The sequence below is a fragment of the Gopherus flavomarginatus genome, chromosome 3, assembly GCF_025201925.1.
Source record: "Gopherus flavomarginatus isolate rGopFla2 chromosome 3, rGopFla2.mat.asm, whole genome shotgun sequence".
Classification (NCBI taxonomy): Eukaryota; Metazoa; Chordata; order Testudines; family Testudinidae; genus Gopherus; species Gopherus flavomarginatus.
Window position 1 is genome coordinate 151,799,208 of NC_066619.1, and position 22,672 is coordinate 151,821,879.

At 43.9% G+C, this 22,672-nt stretch overlaps 2 protein-coding genes across 4 annotated transcripts; one reads left to right on the forward strand and one right to left on the reverse strand.

Annotated features, from left to right (window-relative positions):
• Positions 1-612: 612 nt before the first annotated feature.
• Positions 613-9,697, reverse strand: THAP6 (THAP domain containing 6). Of its 2 annotated transcripts, XM_050945075.1 has the most exons (5): positions 9,626-9,697; positions 9,042-9,171; positions 4,828-5,035; positions 4,016-4,141; positions 613-3,580 (listed from the first exon to the last, which is right to left on the reverse strand). In XM_050945075.1, exons 2-5 carry the CDS (start codon positions 9,119-9,121, stop codon positions 3,326-3,328), a joined length of 669 nt encoding a protein of 222 aa, XP_050801032.1. In that variant the 5' UTR covers positions 9,122-9,171; positions 9,626-9,697; the 3' UTR covers positions 613-3,325. The 2 variants fall into 2 exon arrangements, with proteins under 2 accessions (XP_050801032.1, XP_050801033.1); XM_050945076.1 differs by lacking the exon at positions 9,626-9,697 and having other exon boundaries at positions 9,042-9,580.
• A 36-nt stretch (positions 9,698-9,733) lies between these two features.
• RCHY1 (ring finger and CHY zinc finger domain containing 1) lies at positions 9,734-22,249 on the forward strand. 2 transcript variants are annotated; one of them, XM_050945066.1, is made up of 9 exons: positions 9,734-9,842; positions 10,780-10,899; positions 12,003-12,118; positions 13,739-13,817; positions 14,396-14,440; positions 14,619-14,677; positions 15,877-15,903; positions 16,408-16,528; positions 18,774-22,249. In XM_050945066.1, exons 1-9 carry the CDS (start codon positions 9,786-9,788, stop codon positions 18,900-18,902), a joined length of 753 nt encoding a protein of 250 aa, XP_050801023.1. In that variant the 5' UTR covers positions 9,734-9,785; the 3' UTR covers positions 18,903-22,249. The 2 variants fall into 2 exon arrangements, with proteins under 2 accessions (XP_050801023.1, XP_050801024.1); XM_050945067.1 differs by lacking the exon at positions 9,734-9,842 and adding an exon at positions 10,161-10,333.
• Positions 22,250-22,672: the final 423 nt, after the last annotated feature.

Consider the following 22,672-nt stretch of genomic DNA (forward strand, 5'->3'; position numbering starts at 1 on the left):
AGAGGCGCTGAAAGCCGCCTTTTAGCCTTGCTAGGGGCTGGAGTTGTGCTGCTCACCTTGGCTTGTGCCGTGGCAGCGCTCAGGAAGGAAAGCTGGTAGTGCCAGTGTCTGGGAGCAAACTGAGCTGGCGGTGCAGGGAAACACGGCTTTGCATGGAGCCGGGGGTTCAGGCGCCAAGGGGAGCAGATTCAGCACAGGCTGAGAGAAGGCTTACCAAGAGACTGGCAGTCACCACTGAGTCAGGGTCCCCTCTCCCAGGCGGAATGCAGACATGGTTCAGTTGCAACACTCCAGCTGTATTTTAACTCCCCTCATCCCTGTCCCTTCAGCTTGGGTTAATAACCCTCCGAACTCACCAGTGCTGACAAGCATCCCTGAGCTGCCCAGACGGCACAGCCTCCCACGTCAAGGCAATCTGGGGGAGGGATATCTGCCTGATGCCCTGAATGTTCTTCCCGCCGAGCGTGGTCTCCCAGCCATATCTGGGGCGGAAGCTTAGAGTAATGCAGCTTTTTAGTTGTGTGAAGGATCCATGTCCAGCTGTCTGTGCCTGGGGGACAGTTATAATACTCTAGGGCATGTTATGGAGGCAATAAGAAAAATAAGCCCATATCATGTCTTTCCATTTTTTACTGTCCCTGCTCATCATAAATAGATCATTGTATTAAAAACATAGGAAGTATCTTCTAGATTGAATAAAACACCTGTTTGAAAATATTTAGGGAAAAGCCACAAGCATCTAGCCCCTTTTCCTGCTATCAGCATAAGGGTGTTTTTTGTGTGTCTTCTCCTAAGAGCAAAGGATTCTTAACAGCCTAGATCCTGAACCTAGAAGCTATCATGCAAATATGGATATTGCGTGTGTGAATTATCAATGCTACTGCATAGTGCAGAAACTATATACAGCGGAAGGCAATAAAAGTTGCCTTAGGTGCATTCTTACTCTGCAGAACACTGTGGGCTCCTGTAAATACATTTATACTGGTTTTATAAGAACTATGGATGCTGAGCTGAAACAAGTGTTATTAGTATCTTCCCCGTTGAGCACACTACACCCAGCCCTTGAGCACTGAGTTCATACGTTGTTTTTTAGCTCATGCTGTACTTCAATCTCCCGTCTAAAAAAACTGCCCAGAATAGCTACCTCTTTCCCACCAATGCTCTTTGCAAAGGGCTTACGTTTCCTGTTCATAATGCACCTGAACTCACTCCAAATTGATGCAAATCTTAGACTAGGAAAATCTTCTGGAAAATGCCACGTGCTGACTGCAGAATTAGTGACTGATGCCTTACACCTAATACACGCACGATAGAGAAGAACAAATGATCAATACAGGATCTTAAAACATCCTGGGGCAAACTTCACCTGGACCCCTGAAAGAACAGCTGAATGTGAAATCATAGGAATGGGATGGACGTCATAGAGTCCAGTGCCCTGCTGTTGCAGACAGCCACCCCGTATAATTCCATTCATAAATTTATCAAGCTCCATTTTGGGAGCTCTGCACATGCACTCCAGGGTAGTAAAGATCCAGATTAAGGCTGTCGATTTAATCGCAATTAACTCACATGATTAACTCAAAAAAAAATTGCGATTAGTCGCAGTTTTAAACACATTGTTAAACAATAGAATACCAATTGAAATGTATTAAATATTTTTGGATGTTCTTCTGCATTTTCAAATATTAATTTGTTACAACACAGAATACAAAGTGTACAGTGCTCACTTTATATATTTTGAGTACACATATTTGCACTGCAAAAATGATAAATAGTAGTATATTTCAGTTCATCTCATACAAGTACTGTAGTGCAATCTCTTTAATCGTGAAAGTGCAAGTTACAAATGTAGATTTTCTTTGGTATATAAGCACACTCAAAAACAAAACAATGCAAAACTTTAGCACCTACAAGTCCACTCACTCCTACTTCTTGTTCAGCCAACTGCTAAGACAAACACGTTTGTTTACATTTATGGGAGATAATGCTGCCCTTTTCTTATTTACAGTGTCACCAGAAAGTGAGAACAAGTGTTCACATGGCACTTTTGTAGCCAGCACTGCAAGGTATTTACGTGTCAGATAGGCTAAGCATTCGTATGCCCCTTCATGTTTCAGCCACCATTCCAGAGGACATGCTTCCATGCTAATGATACTCATTAAAATAACATACATTAATTTGCAACTGAGCTCCTTGGGGGAGAATTGTATGTCTCTGGCTTTATTTTACCCGAATTCTGCCACATATTTCATGTTATAGCAGTCTTGGATGATGACTCAGTACATGTTCATTTTAAGAACACTTTCGCTGCACATTTGACAAAATGCAGAGATAGTACCAACGTGAGATGTCTAAATATAGTTACAGCACTCGACCCAAGGTTTAAGAATCTGAAGTGTCTTCCAAAATCTGGTGTGGGATGAGGTGTGGCACTTGCTTTCAGAAGTCTTAAAAGAGCAACCCTCCAGTGCAGAGACTACAGAGCCCGAACCAGCAAAAAAGAAAATCAACCTTCTCCTGGTGGCATCTGACTCGGATGATTAAAAAAACATGCGTCGGTCCACTCTGCTTTGGATCGTTATCAAGCAGAAGCCATCATCAGCATGGACACATGTCCCCTGGAATGGTGGTTGAAGCATGAAGGACATATGAATCTTTAGCACATAAAGTAGGCAGTATTATCTCCTGCAAATGTAAACAAGCTTGTTTGTCAGAGCGATTGGCTGAACAAGAAGTAGGACTGAGTGGACTTGTAGGCTCTAAAAATTTACTTTCTTATTTTTGAATGCTGGGTTTGGGTTTTTTTGTATATATAATTCTACATTTGTCAGTTCAACTTTCATGATAGAGATTGCACTACCAGTACGTGTATTAGATGAAGTGAAAAATACTATTTATTTTGTTTTTTTACAGGGCAAATATTTGTAATCCAAAATACATATAAAGTAAGCACTGTGCACTTTGTAGTCTGTGCACTGCTTTAGTCCTGATTTGCACTCTTAGGGCCTCACTAAAGTTCTGCATTATGATATCTAAGCTAGAGGTGCCTCACCATGCTAATCCGACAATTGTTTACATTAATATATTGTCTTTTGTAGCTCGCACTCCTGACCACTACCACAGCTCTCAGAGACCAAGACACCTTGTTACATAAGGGAGCCGTGTCCCAGGAACAAGGATCTTGCCCAGATGGTATCTTTAGAGAAACGGCTTCTCCAAAGATCTGGCTGGTCCTGTTCACTGAGTGCTGATGGCCAGCCTAAAACATCCCACTTCTGAATGTTGAGCTTAAGGAGCCTTTGCAGCTATTCCTGCTGCAGTTACTTCAGTTGATAGTCTTCTCCTGTGTGCCTGCCTCACACCACTCCCAGCAATAAACATCCAGTTTACAGGCTGTTTCAGGGCTGATTAGACATTTGTTCTCCAGTTCCCGGATCACCGTCCTCAGTGATTCCCTGCGTTGTCGTTCTCTGTCTAAAGTGTTCCTCAGATGTTCCTTGGCCTCTTCGAGCTCACTGATTACCTGATCTAATTTACACTTCAGTTTCTTTGGACTGTCCATTATGCTGTAACTGTGCTCCTGGAAACAAAATTCAATACATTAGACGTTCTCACCTTTCCCAAAGATCTCAGATTTCCACATGTTCTCCCCATTCACCAAGAAGGGGTTAAAAGACTGTTTAAAAAGCCAATCCCAACTCCCATTAGCAATCACTTTTTGCAAAACCATGTGGAGTGTGTAAAACCAATCCTTCTAGCTAGTTACTCCACTACGGCTTAATGGTGGAACAATGTATAAGCAGTGGAACGGCCCTTACTGACCTCTGGTGAATAGTAAATTTGAGGGAGATGCTTGAACTGATGCTCTAACACAAATGAAAACAGGGACACTGAGCCAAATGCACTGGTGACCTAAGAGGATGCCATTCCCTGGTGTTACACTGGTGGTGAGTATGCCCCACTGTGTTGAAAGTCTGCTATGTTTTGGTGGGTTCAAATAAGTCACTTTACTTACCAAGATGAATTGGGAATGAAATTCTCCTGTACTGGAAGGCGAATCCACAAGCTGGTGGTTATGAACTGTTACTGGCAGTGTTTTCAGTGGGGTGTTTCGTCTGCCATGAACTTTTCCTCGTCTCCGCTGTTACAAATATATATTTCACACTTCAGTTATTGAGACAGAAACATCAGAAAGAGATGGGATTGTGCAGGCTAATGTGTGGCTGCGATGTGCTGGAAGCAGGGGGAAAGGTGAAGTGAGGAATAAATTCCACGCTGAAGTGGGATGCTAAAAGCTATTCGTTAAATAGATCTCTAAGGTGAGGAGCTCTCCTGGGTCCCATCTAATCAGAGCTTTCCAGCCCAGTCTTTTTGGTATGTTGGGAATTTAATGATACTGATTTGTATTAGGAAGCCTAGTAAAGGATCAGGACCTTATTATACCAGGTATACAGCAAATCCCCACCCTGAAGAGCTCACAGAATAAGCGTTTGGCTAGATTTGAGATAATCAGTTTCACTTCTCATTTTATGTACTTGACCATTTCTCGTTCGGATTCACAATGGTTATTAAAAAAAAAAGCCTTCAAGGACATGATCCTGCACTGTTTCCTCAGGCAGGTCTGCCTGAGTATTGAGAGACAGAACAGGCCCAGAAAAATGCTAATCTTTGGGCACAATATTTTTCCACCTCTTCTCCTGTTACCTAGTGATAGCTAAAAGAAGAAAACATCTTCTGAGTTCTATGTAAAGTGCAGGGAAAAGCCTGCCCATGTTTGCCAATACAGTTAAACACAGGAACAATCACCTGTAGATTATAAAGACCAACCTGGAAGTGAGAAGGCAATTCAAAAATGGAAGGGATGACTCCAGGTTTGAGCCTGATGTTGGGACCTCTTGTGTCGAAGTCTGACTTCTTAAAGTGGCGCGAACATAACACATCTGTTTTCTTAGGCTCCCACATGCCTGCAGAGTTCACATCGAGCCTTTTTGTGGCCAGCACCCACCTTCTTTTGGCCTCCTCATCGGTGGGGAATCTAGGACAAGTGTGCAGACAGGAAAGCAAGTTGAATAGATAGCCATAGACTCTCTAGCTTTTACATAAGTATCTGTAACTTGTGATTTGTAAAAGGGCAGACTTACAGGTAGCTTTGTGATCGCTCCTTCAGGCAATGTGTCACCTGTGTGTGATTTTATGCAGGTTGCCACCCACGCCCTATTCTACCCAGCTATGCCCCTCTGAGGTATAGAGCACTGCTAGCACTGCCTAGCAGACCCCTCCTCGTGCTCTGGTTACAGAGCCAACCATGTTATGACCTTCTGTGCAGGAAGAAATGGGCTGTGTCCTCCCCAACAAGCTTTTGAGTCAAATTAATTCACTTGAAGCCTGTTTACAGTAATAATTCATCAGTTCTCCAGGAACTGACCTGGTGAATACAAACTGACAGGTGGGTTCCGTTCTGCAGCCAACATCGTGACTGTTTCCACTGACTATTTCTATATGGCCTTTCATTTCAGAGATTCTGACACCTCACATTTCATAAGACTATGAACTGATTTCCCCAACATCAATTTTGGGTAGGGTAGAAGTGATTAGTTTAGACACAAATATTCCTCACTCAGATGATATGAAAATGACTGCTCTATTTTAAAGGATGACACATACGTAGTGAATCTTTTGAGGTATCTAGTTCTGTGAGTGGAAAAAAACACATTCAATGAAGTTTTTAAAATTTCCACAGACCCACACCTGAGTCTGGATTATTTTGACTCTTATTACCAGCATTACAAGAATCATGTTACTTTGTGGCTACAGTGTTTAGATCATTTCTTTTGGTTGAGTCTGGGATGAGACAGAGGAAAGCCTTAAAATGTTTCTTTGGATAATCATGGGATACACATCCTGTGATATGATTAAGTTTTCTGCACCCTTTCATTGTGCTAATCATTATTTCTAAGATACTATTATTGCCCAATGGGACAAGCATTTGAGTTCATGTGTATTTTGGAAAGAAAAATACAAAATACTATTTTGATGGCAAGAAGCAGCCACTCTAAATGACTGGGTTTGCAAACAAGGCAGTATGTACAAGTAAGGAGAAGAAATGCCAAGTGAATGAGTTACATAAGATCGGCCATACTGGGTCAGACCAAAGGTCCATCTAGCCCAGTATCCTGTCTTCTGACAGTGGCCAATGCCAGATGCTTCAGAGGGAATGAACAGAACAGGTAAATCATCAAGTGATCCATCGCCCATTCCCAGCTTCTGGCAAACAGAGGAAAGGGACACCATCTCTGCCCATCATGGCTAATAGTCATTGATGGACCTATCCTCCATGAATTTACCTACCGTATACACATGTTCATTAACACGTTCGTTAATAAGTCAACCCCCCAAAATGAATAGGTAAAAATAGCAAAAAACTGTATGACCCTTTCATAAGCCGACCCTCTATTTCAGGTGTTGGAAAACTTTGGCTCCCGGCCGTCAGGGTAAGCTGCTGGTGGGTTGGGATGTTTTGTTTACTTGGAGTGTCTGCAGGCATGGAGCCCCTCAGCTTCCTGTGGCTGTGCCACTTCTCGCAGCTCCCATTGGCTGGGAACGACAAACCGTGGCCACGGGGGGAGCTGAGGGGCTCCATGCCTGCAGACGCTCCAGGTAAACAAAATGACAGTGTATTAGATATTCAATTCAATGATTCCCTAGAGTTTAAAATCATCAAATTTTGGTGTAGACTCGTTTATAAGCCAACCCCCGCTCTTTGATGTGTCACTTTTTTACCTAAAATATTCAGCTTATGAACGAGTACATACTTTTTTGAACCCTGTCATAGTATTGGCCTTCAAAACATCCTCTGGCAAAGAATTCCACAGGTTAACTCTGCACTGTGTGAAGAAATACTTCCTTTTGTTTATTTAAACCTGCTGCCTATTAATTTTTAGTTGGTGACCCCTAGTTCTTGTTAGGAGGAGGACTAAATACCACCTCCTCATTTACTTTCTCCCCACTAGTCATGATTTTATAGACCTCGATCATATCCCCCCTTAGTCGTCTCTTTTTGAAGCTGAACAGTCCCACTCTTATTAATCTCTCCTTGTATGGAAGCTGTTCCATACCCCTAATCATTTCTGTTGCCCTTTTCTGAACCTTTTCCAATTCCAATATATCTTTTTTGAGCTGGGCAATCACATCTGCACGCAGTATTCAAGATATGGGTGTACCAAAGATTTATAGAGAAGCAACTTGATTTTTTCTGTCTGACTATCTATCCCTTAATGATTCCCAACATTCTGTTCATTTTTTTTGGCTAAGAGATTATCTTTATTGGAACAAATATAGACTACTGTGGCTATTGGCAGAGAAGGCTAATAGCATGTGCAGAAATAGACCCTCTAGGGCAAGGGTGGCCAGCCTGTGGCTCCTGTATAGACACCGACTCCGGGGTTAGAGCTACAGGTGCCAACTTTCCAATGTGTTAGGGGGATGCTCACTGCTCAGCCCGGCTCTGCCACAGGCCCTGCCCCCTCCCGAGCCTGCTGTGCCCTCGCTCCTTGTCCCCGTCTCCCCCAGAGCTTCCTGCATGCCATGAAGCAGCTGATTGGGAGGGAGGGGGAAGGCACTGATTGGCGGGGCTGCTGGTGGGTGGGAGATACTGGATATGGGTGGTGGGAGCTGCTGATATATTACTGTGGTTCTTTGGCAATGCACATTGGTAAATTCTGACTTCTTCTCAGGCTCAGGTTGGCCACCCCTGCTCTAGGGTCTATTTTAATCCACGTTTGGATAAAATTTAAGATAACTGTATTCTGGGGGTTGTGTTAAGGTGGGCAGAACGTAATGCAATAGCTAGAGTTTGTTTGGCTGATTCTGCTTTCAGGTTCCCCGTGTGTAGGGCAGGAATTAGTTAGAAACTTTAATATCAGAGGATTTCTCCAGCCTGCTCACCTCACTTTGCCTGAGACCTTCACACTGGTGGAATAGCAAACCAGAGAGCGATCGTTCCCCATACACTCCTCTAGCAAATGGAGACAACCCTGTCAGGTATTCTGCAATCTCTGACCACTGTCCAGAATGGAGCAGAGTTATTCACACTGCCCACTCTGAACAGAAGGTACTTTCTATAAGTTCCTTAATAAAAGCGCTCAGATGGGGTAAAGGGCCATGTTTAGTGATGAAGGCAGCTTATATAGTTTTTTGGATCCTATGGACCTATCTTTTGTTGTTAACACTTTCTCTGTCTTTGGGTTTCCACCTAAATGTCCAGTTTATCCACACCCAGCTTAACCCTAATCTTCTGTTAGATAACCAGGAGAGAGAAAATAACCTTCTTTGTTCACTTTTAATCAATTTGATTATAAGTATCTTGACTTTATATCTGACTCCATACCCAAGACGTGGTGAAAGTCAAAGTATCAGAGCTCTGGGCATGAGCTATTTTAATGGCTAATAAAGTATCACTGAACTGTACCAAACTCTCTCTTTTTGGAGCGTGCTCTGTATTTCCAGTAGCTTCCCCCTTATAAAGGTTGTGTTACTTTAACACTCTAGAAGCCAAACATTTTCAAATGACTTTACTATGAAATATAAACATTTGACCCTCTTTGCACTGCAGGTGAAGCGAAGCAGCTTGAGCACAGAAAAATCTTGACATATACAAGATTAAAATAGGGCAAGGAACAAAAACAGTGGAATGATACTTGGTGTGCTAATTATTTCCTTTCTATCTTCAAAGAGATTTACAAAGTTTTATTATTTTCCAGATGAGGTAATGAATGTGCAGAGAAGTGGTAAGAGTCCAAGGATACAAAGCAAAGTCCTGCTCCTGCAGGGGGAGGTCCTACCCCAACATGGACCAGTTCCAATGAGCAGAGTCCAAACCAGTAGCAGCACTGGGATTAGCACCCGGATTTCGTAACTGTAGCGTGGGGAGCATGGAACTGGCTCACATCTGCCCCTAGGTTCAAAGGTAGATAGGGATCTTACTTTTAAAACACATGCAGAGAAGGGGTAAAGCAGCGTAGTTACACAAGTCTGAACCTTACACGTGAAACGTTAGTCCTCGTAACTTGGAATTGGGCAAACATCTAGACGCACATCCAATAGCCGCGCAGCTCTTCACCATGGCACTGGCGGCTCATCACAGCACGGGGGGCGGGGGAAACTGAGGCTGGGCTGGGAAGGAAATGGCGTGAGTCAGTGACGGCACCACTGAGCCCAGCCCGTGCCGGAGGGCAGGCAGGGTGACCAGGCAGCAAGTAGGAGAGCCGGGGCAGGGGGTGATAGGAGCCGGGGCAGGAAAAAGCCCCAGAAGCGGGACACCGGGTCACCCCAGGGGCATGACAGCCGCACGGACCGGACCGAACGCAGCCCCACGTGTTCGGGTTTCATTTGCTTTTAATACAGCGGGGGGGGGGGTTTAGTCGCGTGCTAATTAACAGGCTGCAAATCAGGTGGGCGCTGCCCCGGTGACTGCAGTGACGTCACCCCCGCGCTGCTGGAGACGTTACACGGGGGCGCGGCCCGGCCGGGCCTGGCTTCGGAACCGCCGCCAGCCCCGCGTGTGGGGGCAGGGAACCGGCCCGGCGCGCGGCAGAACCCGGGCGAGGGCGGGGGAGGTTCCGGGTACCTGGGGGCAGCGGCGCTTCCTCCTCCGGGCTCCTCGCTTCCGCCCCGCTTCCCCCACCGGAAGTCGTTGGAGTCGTCGTCGTCGCTTCACCATAGAGACGGGGCGGCCGGGCGGGCAGAGCGGTTCCGGTTCCGGTGGCGGAGCCGGGCTGTCCGCGGCGATGGCGGAGGCCGGCGGGGCGGGCTGTGACCACTATCGCCGCAGCTGCCTGCTCCAGGTGGGGGCGGGGCCCGTGGCGGGCAGCTCGCGGGGGTCTCCCCGGGGCTCGGAGCGGGGCCGAGCCCGGCGCTGGCTGCCCCTCAGCCCCGGCCTGCGGCGCGGGGAGCGGGGCCGGGCTCGCTTCGCTTCGCTTCTCTCCCCGCTTTCCGAGCCCGCCCCCGCCGCGGCTCTCCGGCAGCGTCCGAGTCTGGCCGCCGGGCCCGGCCGAAGAGCCGCGTCGCGGGACAGGCCCGAGCGTGGGCAGCGCGTGGCCGCCCCCAGCGCCCCCGATTCCCGCGGGCGTGTCGCTGAATCCCCCGCAGAACGACGCGGGCCGCCCCCGCGGCTTCTAGTGCGGCGTTCAGCGGGGCAGCCCTGGGAGCCTGTGCCGAGAGGCCGTGCTGAAAGAGCTGCTCCTGCTCTGTGATTTTATTGTTTCTTCTGTATTTTCTCCTGGACTGAGCGAGGCAGGTGTCAGAGCTGCCCCCTGTGCTCCTCGGACTGAAATAGGTGGGAAATCCTAACTTCAAACCCTCCCCTGGTGTGTTGTGAGGGCCAACCTGCTGCTGAGGCACAGGGCAGTCACACCCATCATTCGTCTGTCGTCCCGGGGAGATGTACCTTTAGGGTTGGAAGCATTTGTTGATGGGGAGTATACCTAGCTTCAAGCATGCGCCAATGTACACTCTCATTTTCTGTCAGTGAAAGAATACCCTCCCTTTTCCTCCCTCTCTGTTCCCAATCGTATCAGGACATTGCTCTTGGGAGCCAAAATCAGATCATTTCTTCCCTCTGATACCTTATAAAGAAGAGACCAAGCTTGTGCTGTCACTAGCTCCACCAAGCTGACGTAGTCCAGTGTTTTGAAACACTAAAAGGGTAAATGAAATCTAGGCATCTTCATTAGCTGTAACTTAATTTTGGTTTCTTCAAAGTTTGTCTCTTGTTTGTTTCAGGCTCCTTGCTGCGGTAAGTTTTATGTTTGCCGTCTGTGTCATGACAGCAAGGAAGATCATCAGATGGATCGTTTTAAAGTAAAACAAGTGCAGTGTACAAAGTGCAGAAGGATCCAGCAGGTAATGGTGTATACTTTAATCTTTAATACTCTGTGACTATAATTGTTATAGTCTGAATGGGATTATAAAACACAGATGCTTAATAGAGGGCCTTAATTTTACTCTGCGTGCGTGGGGGTGGATTTCTCCATTCCTTCAAATGGCAAGATAAGACTAAAAAGGAATTCCTACATTTTAGGGGAAGGTTGCATTTATCCTCTTTCCATACCTAGCCAGTTAACATTAAAGGAGGAGAAAGACAGTTTCAGCTCCTAGCAAAACTAAACACTCTAGCCTAGCTACAGAACATGGTTATAGACTGAAACTCTTACAACCAGGTCCCTTGGCTTTGTTACATTTGTAGTGTGGACAGGACCTTAATGAGTCTCCTGTAGCTTCTGATTGTTCCTGTGTTTCTGCAGGTAGTACTTCCACAGCAGCTTTAGTAAGTGTGGAGATAGGTGCTATAGAAAACTCAGCTAGATAATGAAACTTAAAGCTGTATCTGTTTCATTCTGCTGTTTTGGTGTTTGTGGACCAATGCTGTGTACAGGATTTGTGTCTAGATTTGATTTGCCCTTCCAATATACTGCCACAGTAATAAGAATGTAGGCGGGGAGGGTGATGGGAGAATATAGGACTCTATCTTGTGTCCACCCAAACTACGTGGCTTGACCAAGGATGGCAAATCCTATAGTCCTATTTCTTGAGCCTACTCTGTGAGACAAAGTTTGAAGTCTAATTCTGTAGACAGCGTGTAAAATGTCCCCAGAGATGACTATTTTTGATTAAAAGAATAAGGAAACTTTATAAAAATCCTGTCAGGATTGGTGGGTGTAAACACAGATTTACTGTGACACTAGAATTGCCCGTCTAAAATGTCTTAACTCTAAACTTGCATATATGCATCTTTTTTGTGGGCGGGAGGTGGAATGGGGCACAAAGCTTTATAAAATCCTGAAAGTGTAGGCTCTGTCATGTGGGACAGCAGACTGTGCTCAACAAGTCTTAAGTTTAACCCTAGTGACAACGGGCCATTAAAGTGCTAGCTTGAAGAACTAAAAGAACCCCCCTTACCCAGCAATATGTTGGTAGTTGCTTATGCAATGTGTATGTACTTGTAGGCTCAACAGAGTTGTGAGGATTGCAGCAGTGTGTTTGGAGAATATTACTGCGGTATATGCCACCTGTTTGACAAAGACAAGAAGCAGTATCACTGTGAGAAGTGTGGCATTTGTAGGTACTGTATTTAAAATTATTAATATTTTTTCTTCAATGTTTATTCATGTTTCCAAGTTTACAAAGCAATTCTGCTTAGGTTGGCTTAAATATTGGTAACTTTAAGATATAGTATTTGAAATTGAAGTTATGCATTGTGTTTAAGAATTCAGGAGGCTAGACGGCAGCTTTGAGTTTAAAAATAGGTCTTGCTTAAAGAACACTTTAAAAAGTCATTCCATTATTTGCATATAATTTTTTGCCTCTGTAATGTAGACATGAGAAAGTTTAGGGGGGTGTCCTTTTATACTGACTTTGCATTAATAAAGGGAGAGTTATGTCAAGTAATGACTTGTTTAAAAGCTTTCTGTTGCTTTTAAACGCCTAATTAAAATAAATTTTCCTAAAACAATTCTGATTGTAGGTCTTAAACTTCATGATTCCCTTTTGTTCACTAAAATAAATCTAGTGATGTTGCACAGGTTTAATGCAGTCAGGGAAGGGAAAAATTTCCCCTCGATCCTCTGTTGCATATTCTGCACTCATTTCATGTGGAGAACACCAAAAACAGAATATGCAGTAGAGCGCTGTACTTTGGGTAAGATCTGTAATGTTTGTTGTAGGGGGGAAAAGACTTCTTAATTTCCCACTGCTGCAAAAAATTGTCCTTTAAAAAGATCTACACAAACATCTTGAAATCTTGGTGGCTGAATTAAGTTAATATTGTTCTGTGTTTAAATTATAGCAGCATCCTGCAGCAGACCTATGCTATACATTTTCATCTAACTCCTATGTACCACTAATTAATATTAAGGAAAGCAGTCTTAGAATTTCTGACTTCCACAGCTATAAACATGTTGGTTCTAATTTCTCCTCATTTTAGAGAGAACATTAACATGATAGTTCAGAGTCTTTGTTTCCAGAGATTCCTAAATGCATGACTTTTGAAGAGATTTGAACTGTGTTTATGTAATAGAAAATGTGTAAAACAAGTGTCTGTTTAACCTGTGCTAACTATAGTTACTTAGATCTGTTGTTACTAGGAAATAACAGGGGTAGCATCTGCAAATCTGAGACTAATAGTGGATTTTTTTGAGCCACAGGGAAGCAGGCTGCATGTTGGAGATAAGCTTTTCCTTCTGATGTAGCTCAAAAATAGTTAAGGTTTGATCTTTAAAAATGTCACTGAATATATAATGGTGGGGAATGATTTTAGTACAGGTACAGGCATCTGTTGAAGCAGTGTTTTTGCACTGCAGCTATTGTAAATGTCTGCCACTGTGAAAATTAATAAGTGCTAAAGAGGGGGGAAAGTTGGTGGCGACCATAAAACAAAGGCCATCATCTTGAAAATATACTTTATCTTAAAGTTGCCCTAGTTACTGTTAAATTAAATATTCATAAGTGTCACTTTTAAAGGCTCGAAGGAAACAGTTAAAAATAATGAGCTTTAGACAGCTCTTTGTGTAACAAGTTTAGCTTCTTAACTGCATAAAATGTCATAGTCCTTTTAAAATAAAACCTTTTCTTGATCTGGGAGAGAAATAATCTTTTCTAAGTGTGTAACTTTTCTTGCAGATATTAAAATGTAAATTGTACAGGAATTGGCAAACTATTCCTAACCAACTGCCTGTCTCTTTAGGATTGGTCCAAAAGAAGACTTTTTCCATTGTTCAAAATGTAACTTATGTCTAGCCTTGAGTCTTCAAGGAAAACATAAGGTATGAATGTAATACTCTATAATTTCATTTAAAAAGAACACAGCTCCCCCATCACTGTGTTTATGAAAACGAGAGCTGGTACGTCCTAACTAGATCCATGTATAACACACACCAGTGCTGTGCATATTTTCCTCCATCCGCCAGTATATCGCAGTCCTGAACAGCAACACTGATGAGCATTGGACTTCTGTATTGCTTCCCTTGCAATGTGAATCCCATGAAATATACTCTTTGACATTTCATAGCACATCTGGAGGTCCCCGTATCAATGATCAACTCTTCTAGAAATGTTTTAAGATTCTGTCAGTTTGATTTGCCACTTTCCTAGTGTGGTCTAGTAGTTTCTTTTTTGGAAGTCCCGTAACAATTAAAAAAAATTAAAATTGGAAATTTTAGCATTCACAGATTTTACTGGAACCCCCTTTTTTGGAATTTGAACCCATGTTTGGGGTAGTAAAAAGTTTTCTAAAACTTTTATATATTCTAAGGAACTGTAGATCCAAGTACTTCTATTATGCAAGAATCTACATTTATTTTTCTTTCCTGTTAAGCTGCCTTTTTTTCCTTTCTTTACAAAGTGCATTGAAAATGTCTCCAGGCAGGACTGTCCAATATGTTTGGAGGTATGGGTTGTTTTTTTAAAATGTTTCAACTATTAAAAGTTTACTTGAAAATAAATTCTATAGCTTAATTGTGTACCTACTGAAATATTCTTTTTTTTCTCTCTTGGCTTTGACTTTAGCTTTCTGGGTGTGTTTGGTACTTGGGAAAATACATGCTAATTCTTATGTCTTGAAACAGGACATTCACACCTCCCGTGTCGGAGCCCATGTTCTGCCGTGTGGACACCTTCTTCATAGGTAAAACTATTTCCATAGAATCCTCGATATCCGAGATGGAAATATCTGTTGTATCTTCCAGTCTATCTCCTCACTAATGCAAGCCTGATTGTTCTCTGCTGTCTTCAGTCGTGTTCCGAATGTCCCAAGCAATGGGGCTTCTCTCCTTTTCCTTGGAGACTGCTCCCCAACCCAGTAAAACTTCCTGACAAAGGTGCTTCCTTGATGTTCTTCTTACATTTTCCCTTGCTTAATTTATTCTTGTTACCACTTATACTCCAGCATATCACTCTAAATAATGTCCTCCTTGGTGCAGTCTGTTGTGCCATCCCCTCACTCTGGCCCTATAATGAGCAGCGTGTGACGAGCCCCATGAGGAGCCCAGTTGGCTCTATGAAGGTACCCACTGTAGAGCTTTTTGGAGGGGCCAGGACTCAAATTGTCTCTTAACCAGTCTATATATATCTCTTAATTTTCATCCTGCATTGTCCTGGCGTCCACTGAACATTTCTATTGCTCTAGGAAATCTTTCCAGTTTGTCATTAATTTTTATGCTGACATGGTGCTCAGAACTGAATACATCACTGCCGGAGGGTGGTCGCAACAGTGTCATGTATTTCCTTCATGTCCTATGAATCGATGCAACTGTATATTCAACCCAAAATGTCCTTATCCCTCTTTTGTTTCTGTTCGCTATTATGTCTCACTGGACATACCTTTGAATTTCTTCTATTCCTAGGTCTCCTTCTTCATTGCTGTTTGCCAGGCTCTCCCCACCCCACTGACTGTACGTTGTAGATTAACATTCTCCAGATGGAGCTGCATGAATCTTCCCTAACTGAACCTCGCTTTGTTCTGTTCTGCCCATCTCCCTGACTCTCTCTGACATAGTTCTCTGTCAGTGTTGTTTGGAGTGATCTCGAATCATCTGCAAGTTTCATTCCCACGCTGTTGACTCCTTCCTCCAGTTCACTACTGAAGATGTCAGAATAGGACCTAACATGTTCTGGTCTCCTTGGGTCCCTCTAAACACTACGTGTTGGTGCTTAGTTCCTCTTTCCACTACCATACAAATTATTTTTTAACCATATCTCTTTGGCTAGCTAGCTCGCTCTTCCTTCAGTTGAAGCCAGCCCCACTTTTCTGTCCAGAGGGTTTAAAGCACAGTGACTTCACTTTCCTTGTGTAGCTACTAATGTGGCCTTGTATTTTCTTTTTAGAACTTGTTATGAAGACATGTTAAAAGAGTGAGTATTCTGACCCCACTTCTTCCTAAGTACCCTGGCAATGCAGACTCCTGAGCTGGAGAAGTAAAGATTGCTTTGCTTTGCCAGTCCAGGGCCAAGTGATTTAAAGGCAACTGTTAACAAAGCAGTCTCTCCTCGGCTACTTCCAACAAATGCTGTGCAATTTGTCCACGTTGTACATCACCTTTCTCATTGACTACACTGTCATATAATCCCATTCATAAATTTATCAACTACATCTTCAAGCTAGTGAGGTTGTTTGCCCCACTGCTCCTATGGGGAGGCTGTGCCAGCCCCTCACTCCTCTGATGGACAGAAGCCTGCTGCTCCTTCCAGCTTAAATTTATTCATGGTCAGTCTGTCCCCGTTGGTCCTTGTTCCAACATTGTCCTTTACGTTCAATAGCTCTTCTTCTTCCCTGGGGTTTTCCTCCCCTTCCTGATGTATTTAAACTGACTGTGCCACACCAGCATCTTCCTGACTTGTATTTTGTCTCCTTGTCAGAGGTTACCGATGCCCCTTGTGCATGCACTCAGCTTTAGATATGTCCAGGTACTGGCGACAGTTGGATGATGAAGTGGCGCAAACCCCTATGCCCACGGAATATCAGAACATGATGGTGGAGGTAAATAGCAACACTTTTCTCACTGTGCCCCCTTCCAGTCTCCCTCCATTATTGGCCACTCTCTGCCCTCCTCTTAGCCGGAGTAGAGAGCAAGCGGCGCTCTCTCTCTGAAACAAAAGGTAATGTTACCCTTTGGCATGATGCAGAACAATTGTTTCTCATGTTCAGGGGATAAGGTGACCAGCTAGGTGAAGAACAATGTTGTTCCTTACCCATCTGCGCCTGGTATAGCATTGCACGAGGTGGGGGGTAAGGGAGGCCAGGGGAATTACTCTTCTGAAGCATCCGACAACACCAGATCAGGGAGCCACTGTCCTCTGCAGGAGCTGGAATGTATGTTCTCGTCTCATTTCAGAGAGAACATACTGTTTGTGCAAAGCACTCAGACGTTTGCCAGTGTTCGAGTGGTAAATTGAGTGCCGCTATTCTAGCCAAGGATAACTCAGCCTTTGACAGCCACATTGGGCCTGGCTTCTGCTTGCTAGTGAGACTTATATTAGGATCAGGACTATGTAACTTATTACAGCCGCACCCACAAAGCCAGCCCAGATGCCCCACTTCCCTAGTGTTTCTTGGACTAAGACTGGTTCTGCTTTTTTAGTTGATGTAGAAAAGAACGTATTTCCTAGACTGGATTATCTGAAGTCTCATAGAGCAGTATCAGGGAGCCCTCACAGAGGGAATTAGTGTAACCAGAGCTTTGTGTCCTCTCCTGTCTTCATCTGCTGGATTGTCTGGGAAGGCCAGATTTGTTATGCATCTAATGCAAAAAATAAAAAGGTAATCAAAGTTGTTAAACAGCACACTTATCTAAACCATATTAGTAAAAACCAAAATTCTTAATATTAAAAGAGAAAATTTGCAGTTTGAAAGGTCCTAAACCTAGGGCACCACATGAAATTAATAATTCAACTTTGCCAATTATAATTGCCGTTTAAAATGAACAGGAAATCATTAAAAATTATTATCTGTAACAATATAAGTACAATAGAAATTAAGATCTATAACCAGTATTATCCCAGTGTAAAAACAGAAACCTAAGGGAAAAATAAAACAAAGACAGCTTGCTGTAAACAAATCAAGCACAGATGGTTCCGTAAGTGCTCAGCTGAAATAAACCGGACCACCAGTGCGGGAGTTTGGACCCAACTAGTCATTAGAGAGTTCAAGGAGGTGGTACCACTAGGGCCACGCTATGTGCTGTGAAATATCACAGTTTCTCGGCGGAGACACCATGCCAGGGGAGCCTGAACCTCACCTCTCTGAGACTGGGACCCATGCCTTACGGCCACGTGTAAAAATAAAAATGTAACAGAAATTGTGACAGACAGTGAGAATCACTGGTGGCCAATCTCGTGGCACCTGTCCCTCCCTTGCCCATTAACACCGCTGACTTTATACAAAGGAAAATAGAGCAATTGGTGCCCATTGTCCAACTAATAGCCAGGCAACAGACAGCTGAAAACAATACTGTACCAAAGGAGGTGAGTTTGGGGCCCCTGGTTCATACGTTAAGCCTAATATTAATAGACATTCAAATAATTACCACCACTGTGGTCTTAAAAATGTGCTGCTAAATAATAAACTTAAAAAACCCCATAACACCCCCCCAAAGAATACAGATACTACAAATACTACTATAAAACAAAATATAGCTAAAATGTAACCCAACATGAATAAGCACAGACAAACCGCTCATTTAAAAAAAAAAAAGAATTAAAAATATCAAAAACAAAATATATTAAAACACCTCTACCCCGCTGTAATACGACCCGATATAACACAGGTTTGCATAAAGCACGGTAGCAGCAGGGTTCCGGCGGCACTTTAAAAGGTCTGGGGCTCTGGCTGCTGCGGGGAGCCCTGGGCCCTTTAAATCTCACTGGAACCCTGCCGCTGCTACCCCAGGGCTGCAGCAGTGGGGCTCACTGGTGATTTAAAGGGCCTGGGGCTCCCCGCAGCGGCTGGAGCCCAGAGCTCTTTAAATCACAGCCGGAGCCCTGCCGCCCCAACCCCGATATAACGAGGTTTCAGCTATAACACAGTAGGGATTTTTGTCTCCCCATGACTGCGTTATAGCGGGGTAGAGGTGTATCTAAACCAACTAAAATAAAAGACACAAACTGTTTACTATATATATATATAAATAAAACAAAAAGACATCTAGTAGTAAGCAAGTTTTGTTCTAGCCGCAACATTTTATTCAGCCTTCTGTTTGTCTTATGGCCACTCTCTTTTATTACAGATCCTTTGCAATGACTGCAGCACCCGGTCCACGGTACAGTTCCATATCTTAGGCATGAAGTGTACAAGCTGTGAATCCTACAACACTGCTCAAGACGGAGGATGCAGGATGGCTGTGGAGCAGCAATGACTAACACACACATCATGTGTTACTGGAAAGAAAACCATCCTTGTTTGATATGGCTGCTAAGGCACACTGCAGTGTCTCATAGTACAAATGGTTTCTCTGTTCACGTCCTATCACAAAATCCCAATTCAGGCTCCTTAGGAGACCATCACTCTCTGCTGTTAGCATATCCTACGATTCCCCCACTGCAGTGGTTGTGAAGTGCAGGTCCATGTCAGAGCGCCTGTGAGATCTCACGCCTCTGCTTTCTACGGTGATGCTCCGTGGAGAGAGTTCTTGTCTGGTGGAACTTCCCCTTCCATGGTGCTGCGCATCACACAGTGTTAGTCCTAGAGAACTGCAAGCTTTAGAGGAGAGCTCAGCTGTCTTTTCCACACTGTATAGATACATATTTCTAATAAGATGATTTGTAAGCAATAGCTGTCAGAACTGAACTGATTCTGTGGCATCTGAGGGCTCTGACCAGATTCTGTGGAGGCTGTTACTTCCAGGAAGAGAGGGCAGCAAGAATGGATAGATACCCATTCTGCATAGAAATCCGTGCAGAAGGTCAGTAGCTTGGAGTGCTATCTTAAGGAAAGCTTAAGGATTCAATCTTTTTGGTAAGTAGATTTTGTAAGTTTATTTGTAGGTGGATGAAGTCTAGAAAATGGAGATGACTGTAGATGGAAGCGCTGTGGTGGTATAAATCATTTATCTTCATCTACAACTCCCATCCACAACCTGCACAAAGTGAAAACAGGCAGGTTTATTAATGTAAAGCAAGGCTACTGTGTGTCAGCTCAGTGTGAATATATTACACCTTAAAAACGGCTCAAAGCTGCTGCTTCTCTACTGATTTCTCGGGGGAACTAGTTTCTCCACATGCTAGTTCTTTTCACTTGCTGCAATTACACTAGCTATTGATTTCTGTCCACCCCAAAGGCCCTGATGCTGAAAGTCTTACCAACGTGCTTCCTTTAAATGTGCCAGTGGTCTGTTAACTTCAGTGAGTCTGTTCAGGTGCAGGAAGTTAAGCATGTGCATTTGTCTTTTCAGGATTAAGGCCAAAAATAGATCCATTGATTCTGCAATTTTACAAAAATTCTCCAATTTAGGGACACTCTCAGGTGGCTTAGGCCCAGTCTTTGCTTTTGTGATTATGTTTTCATGAAACTAGATCTTACAAAACAATTGTTAAAATATACTGAAAATAGTTCCCTCCAGAGCGTTGGCAGTCTGAATACTGCGGGATGGCCCTCCTTTGTGAGAGCCAGTGTGTGAAAGTAGCTCCAGGTATGTATGAAAGATCTTTGTCTCTTTCTTTGTCAATGCAGAAAATCACAAACCTAGCTTCTCACGATATAGCTTATTTTTTAAACTTGTTCTGATTATCTAAAGGGTCACTAAAATTTTATTTTTCGTCTGGCTTGTCCCTTTATGCTAAAAAATACTTCAACTCTTAAGTGGTGTGCGGTAGTATTAGTGTATCCTGCTACTGAAATCTAAGTGCATATACGTAGGTATCTTTTTCTAAAGCACTTTTCTCAATGCCATAAATTAATGTATTTGGATGTACAGTAATATCTTTAATAAAGCAGATTATAGTATATCTTCATTATTTTGGTGGTCTGTGTTCCTGGGAAGTGTCAAGTGAGTTTGAACTAAAATAGGATGTTGTAAAAATACAGTTTGACAATTAATGTCAGTGGCAGTGATGGATTTTTCACTTCTCTAGATGCTGGACCCACTGGTGTGGGAGAATGCGATTGCAGCTGGAATACTGCTTGACTCAAAGTTTTTATACTAGATCTGTGCTGTGCTTTTTGACCTGCACAGTTGTTTACGTTGGAAATAGTTTTCCAGCAGCTCAGGTTGTTCCTCAGTCTCTCTGTGGCAGTCCCCACAGCTACACTGGACTCCGCATGCCTCCCTCATGAGGTAATTTGACGTTTTCTCTGCAGTTATGACAGTGTGCAATAAATGTGACGCTAATAGTGCTATGGAAGGTTGCAACATCCATAGTTAGTAAGTTGAAAATTAAGCACAGACAGTTACCTTGACCTCTGGGGTATGTCTAGGCTGCACTCTCCTTTCAGCAGCATTACAGTACATAAACGATACACACCCCGAGCATGGATACAGGTAGAAGTATAGACAGTGAGACACAAAGACAGTCCTGAATGCTGTGGGTTCATAACCTACTCGACTCTGCCCAAGTAGTGCAGCCCCATCTACACTGCTGTTTTAGCAGCGTAATGTCCCGCTACCTCCTAGCTGCCGGAGTCTTTCCCCGTTGCAGGGAAAGGCTCAGGCAGCTGGAATGACTTCCTGGGGGATGTAGTGGGGAAAGGCTCCATCAGCTCTCCACTGCCAAGTCTTTCCCTGCTTGCCCTACCCCCACCAGAGCCTTCCGCTGATGTGTGTAACGGCACCCACAGGGTGGGCTCAGCCTGCTTTTCAGTCTGGCTTGTAGCTACACAGGAAACCTGCATGCTGCTGCGAGGGGTGTGCAGTGCAGATGTAGCCCTTGTGAAACACCATTTTAACTTGCTTAAATCCAACATTTGACCTGCAGCTCCCTGACCCCACTTACTGCTGGATACTAAGTGTATTCATGTGCCATCCTCTCGGGATCTCTGGAACAGTAGGCAGGACTAGATGTACTTTTTTGCAGCACAGGTGAGGAAGGTGGCTGCTACGGGTGGGGGTGGGTGTTAGGCAGTAGTGAAGTGGGCTGATGACTCCATTCTTCCTAACTTTGGTAAACAAATCTGTTCCGAGACATTGAGTTCATGTGCACGGCAGTGGGGAGGTGTAATTCCTGACGTGAGTAGACAGACATGCACTAAAAATAGCAGCGAGGCCAGGAGTCTGTACCTAAGATCGCTGACGGAATTGTACTCGGGTGACTAGCCTGAGCTGCTGCCCATGCTGATCAGAGCTGGAGTGGGTACGTCTGCCTGAGCTGGGAATTACAGCTCTTGGCTGCAGTGTAGGTCTGTCCTTATCAGTGACAATTGCCACCATTGTAGTTCGAAACCCAAAATGCAAATTAACAGCCTTTCCCTGTGGTACTGTGCTAAGTGTGTTGTGGTAGTTGACGGCAATTGACGAAGCAAACACCACTGGATGCTTTGCCTTTTATTTGAATAAGATTTGGGGGCTGTTCCAGTAGCAGAATAATGGAACAGAGGGGAGCCTACAAAGACAACAGTGAAGAAAAATCCTTGGTTTTATCAGTCAATATTAAAATTTGTTGATTGATTGACCTACTATGCTCTGTCTAGCTTGGGAAACTGCAAATCAGTTTCTCTTTTTTTGTATGTGTGTGTTTATCAATCAGAGTAAAGCTTTTTTTTTCTTCTGTCCTTAAGGTCTGATCTTTAAATCGGTCAGTACAGATCCAAATAGTCATACACGTAATGTGCACAGCCTCTATGCCAGCGGTGTGAGCTGGGCACATGGGTAAACAGCCTTTTTTCCATAGGACACAGAGGCAACATCTGTTATGATTTGCTCCATGTTGCTTTGGAAACATGCAAAATTAGCATTCCAGCAGAGGCTAATCAATATATTTCCTGGCAAGGAGAAACCTTTTGTCTCCAGATCGTGCTCCTGCCAGAATTTTGCAGTGATGGAATCACAGGCTTGGGACGTCACTGACTAGTCTAGCAGGAGAACTGGATGTTTTATCTGACGTGACAGATATGTTGGTGGCCGACAGATGGGCCGGGGGCATTGCCCTCCTAAATGCCAGTACTGTCGCCATTCAATGAGGGCAAGCTGCAGCT

Bases quoted from the DNA above. Each gene is read 5' to 3' on its own strand.
- THAP6 (XM_050945075.1), bottom strand. From the start codon at position 9,121: ATGGTGAAGAGCTGCGCGGCTATTGGATGTGCGTCTAGATGTTTGCCC. The intron at 4,142-4,827 runs GTTGGTCTTTAT...TATTTGTAACAG, and splicing joins AATTGCCTTCTCACTTCCAG to CGGAGACGAGGAAAAGTTCA. The intron at 3,581-4,015 runs GTAAGTAAAGTG...TTTTGTTTCCAG, and splicing joins TTCATTCCCAATTCATCTTG to GAGCACAGTTACAGCATAAT.
- RCHY1 (XM_050945066.1), top strand. From the start codon at position 9,786: ATGGCGGAGGCCGGCGGGGCGGGCTGTGACCACTATCGCCGCAGCTGC. The intron at 15,904-16,407 runs GTGAGTATTCTG...TCTCCTTGTCAG, and splicing joins TATGAAGACATGTTAAAAGA to AGGTTACCGATGCCCCTTGT. The intron at 16,529-18,773 runs GTAAATAGCAAC...CTTTTATTACAG, and splicing joins ATCAGAACATGATGGTGGAG to ATCCTTTGCAATGACTGCAG.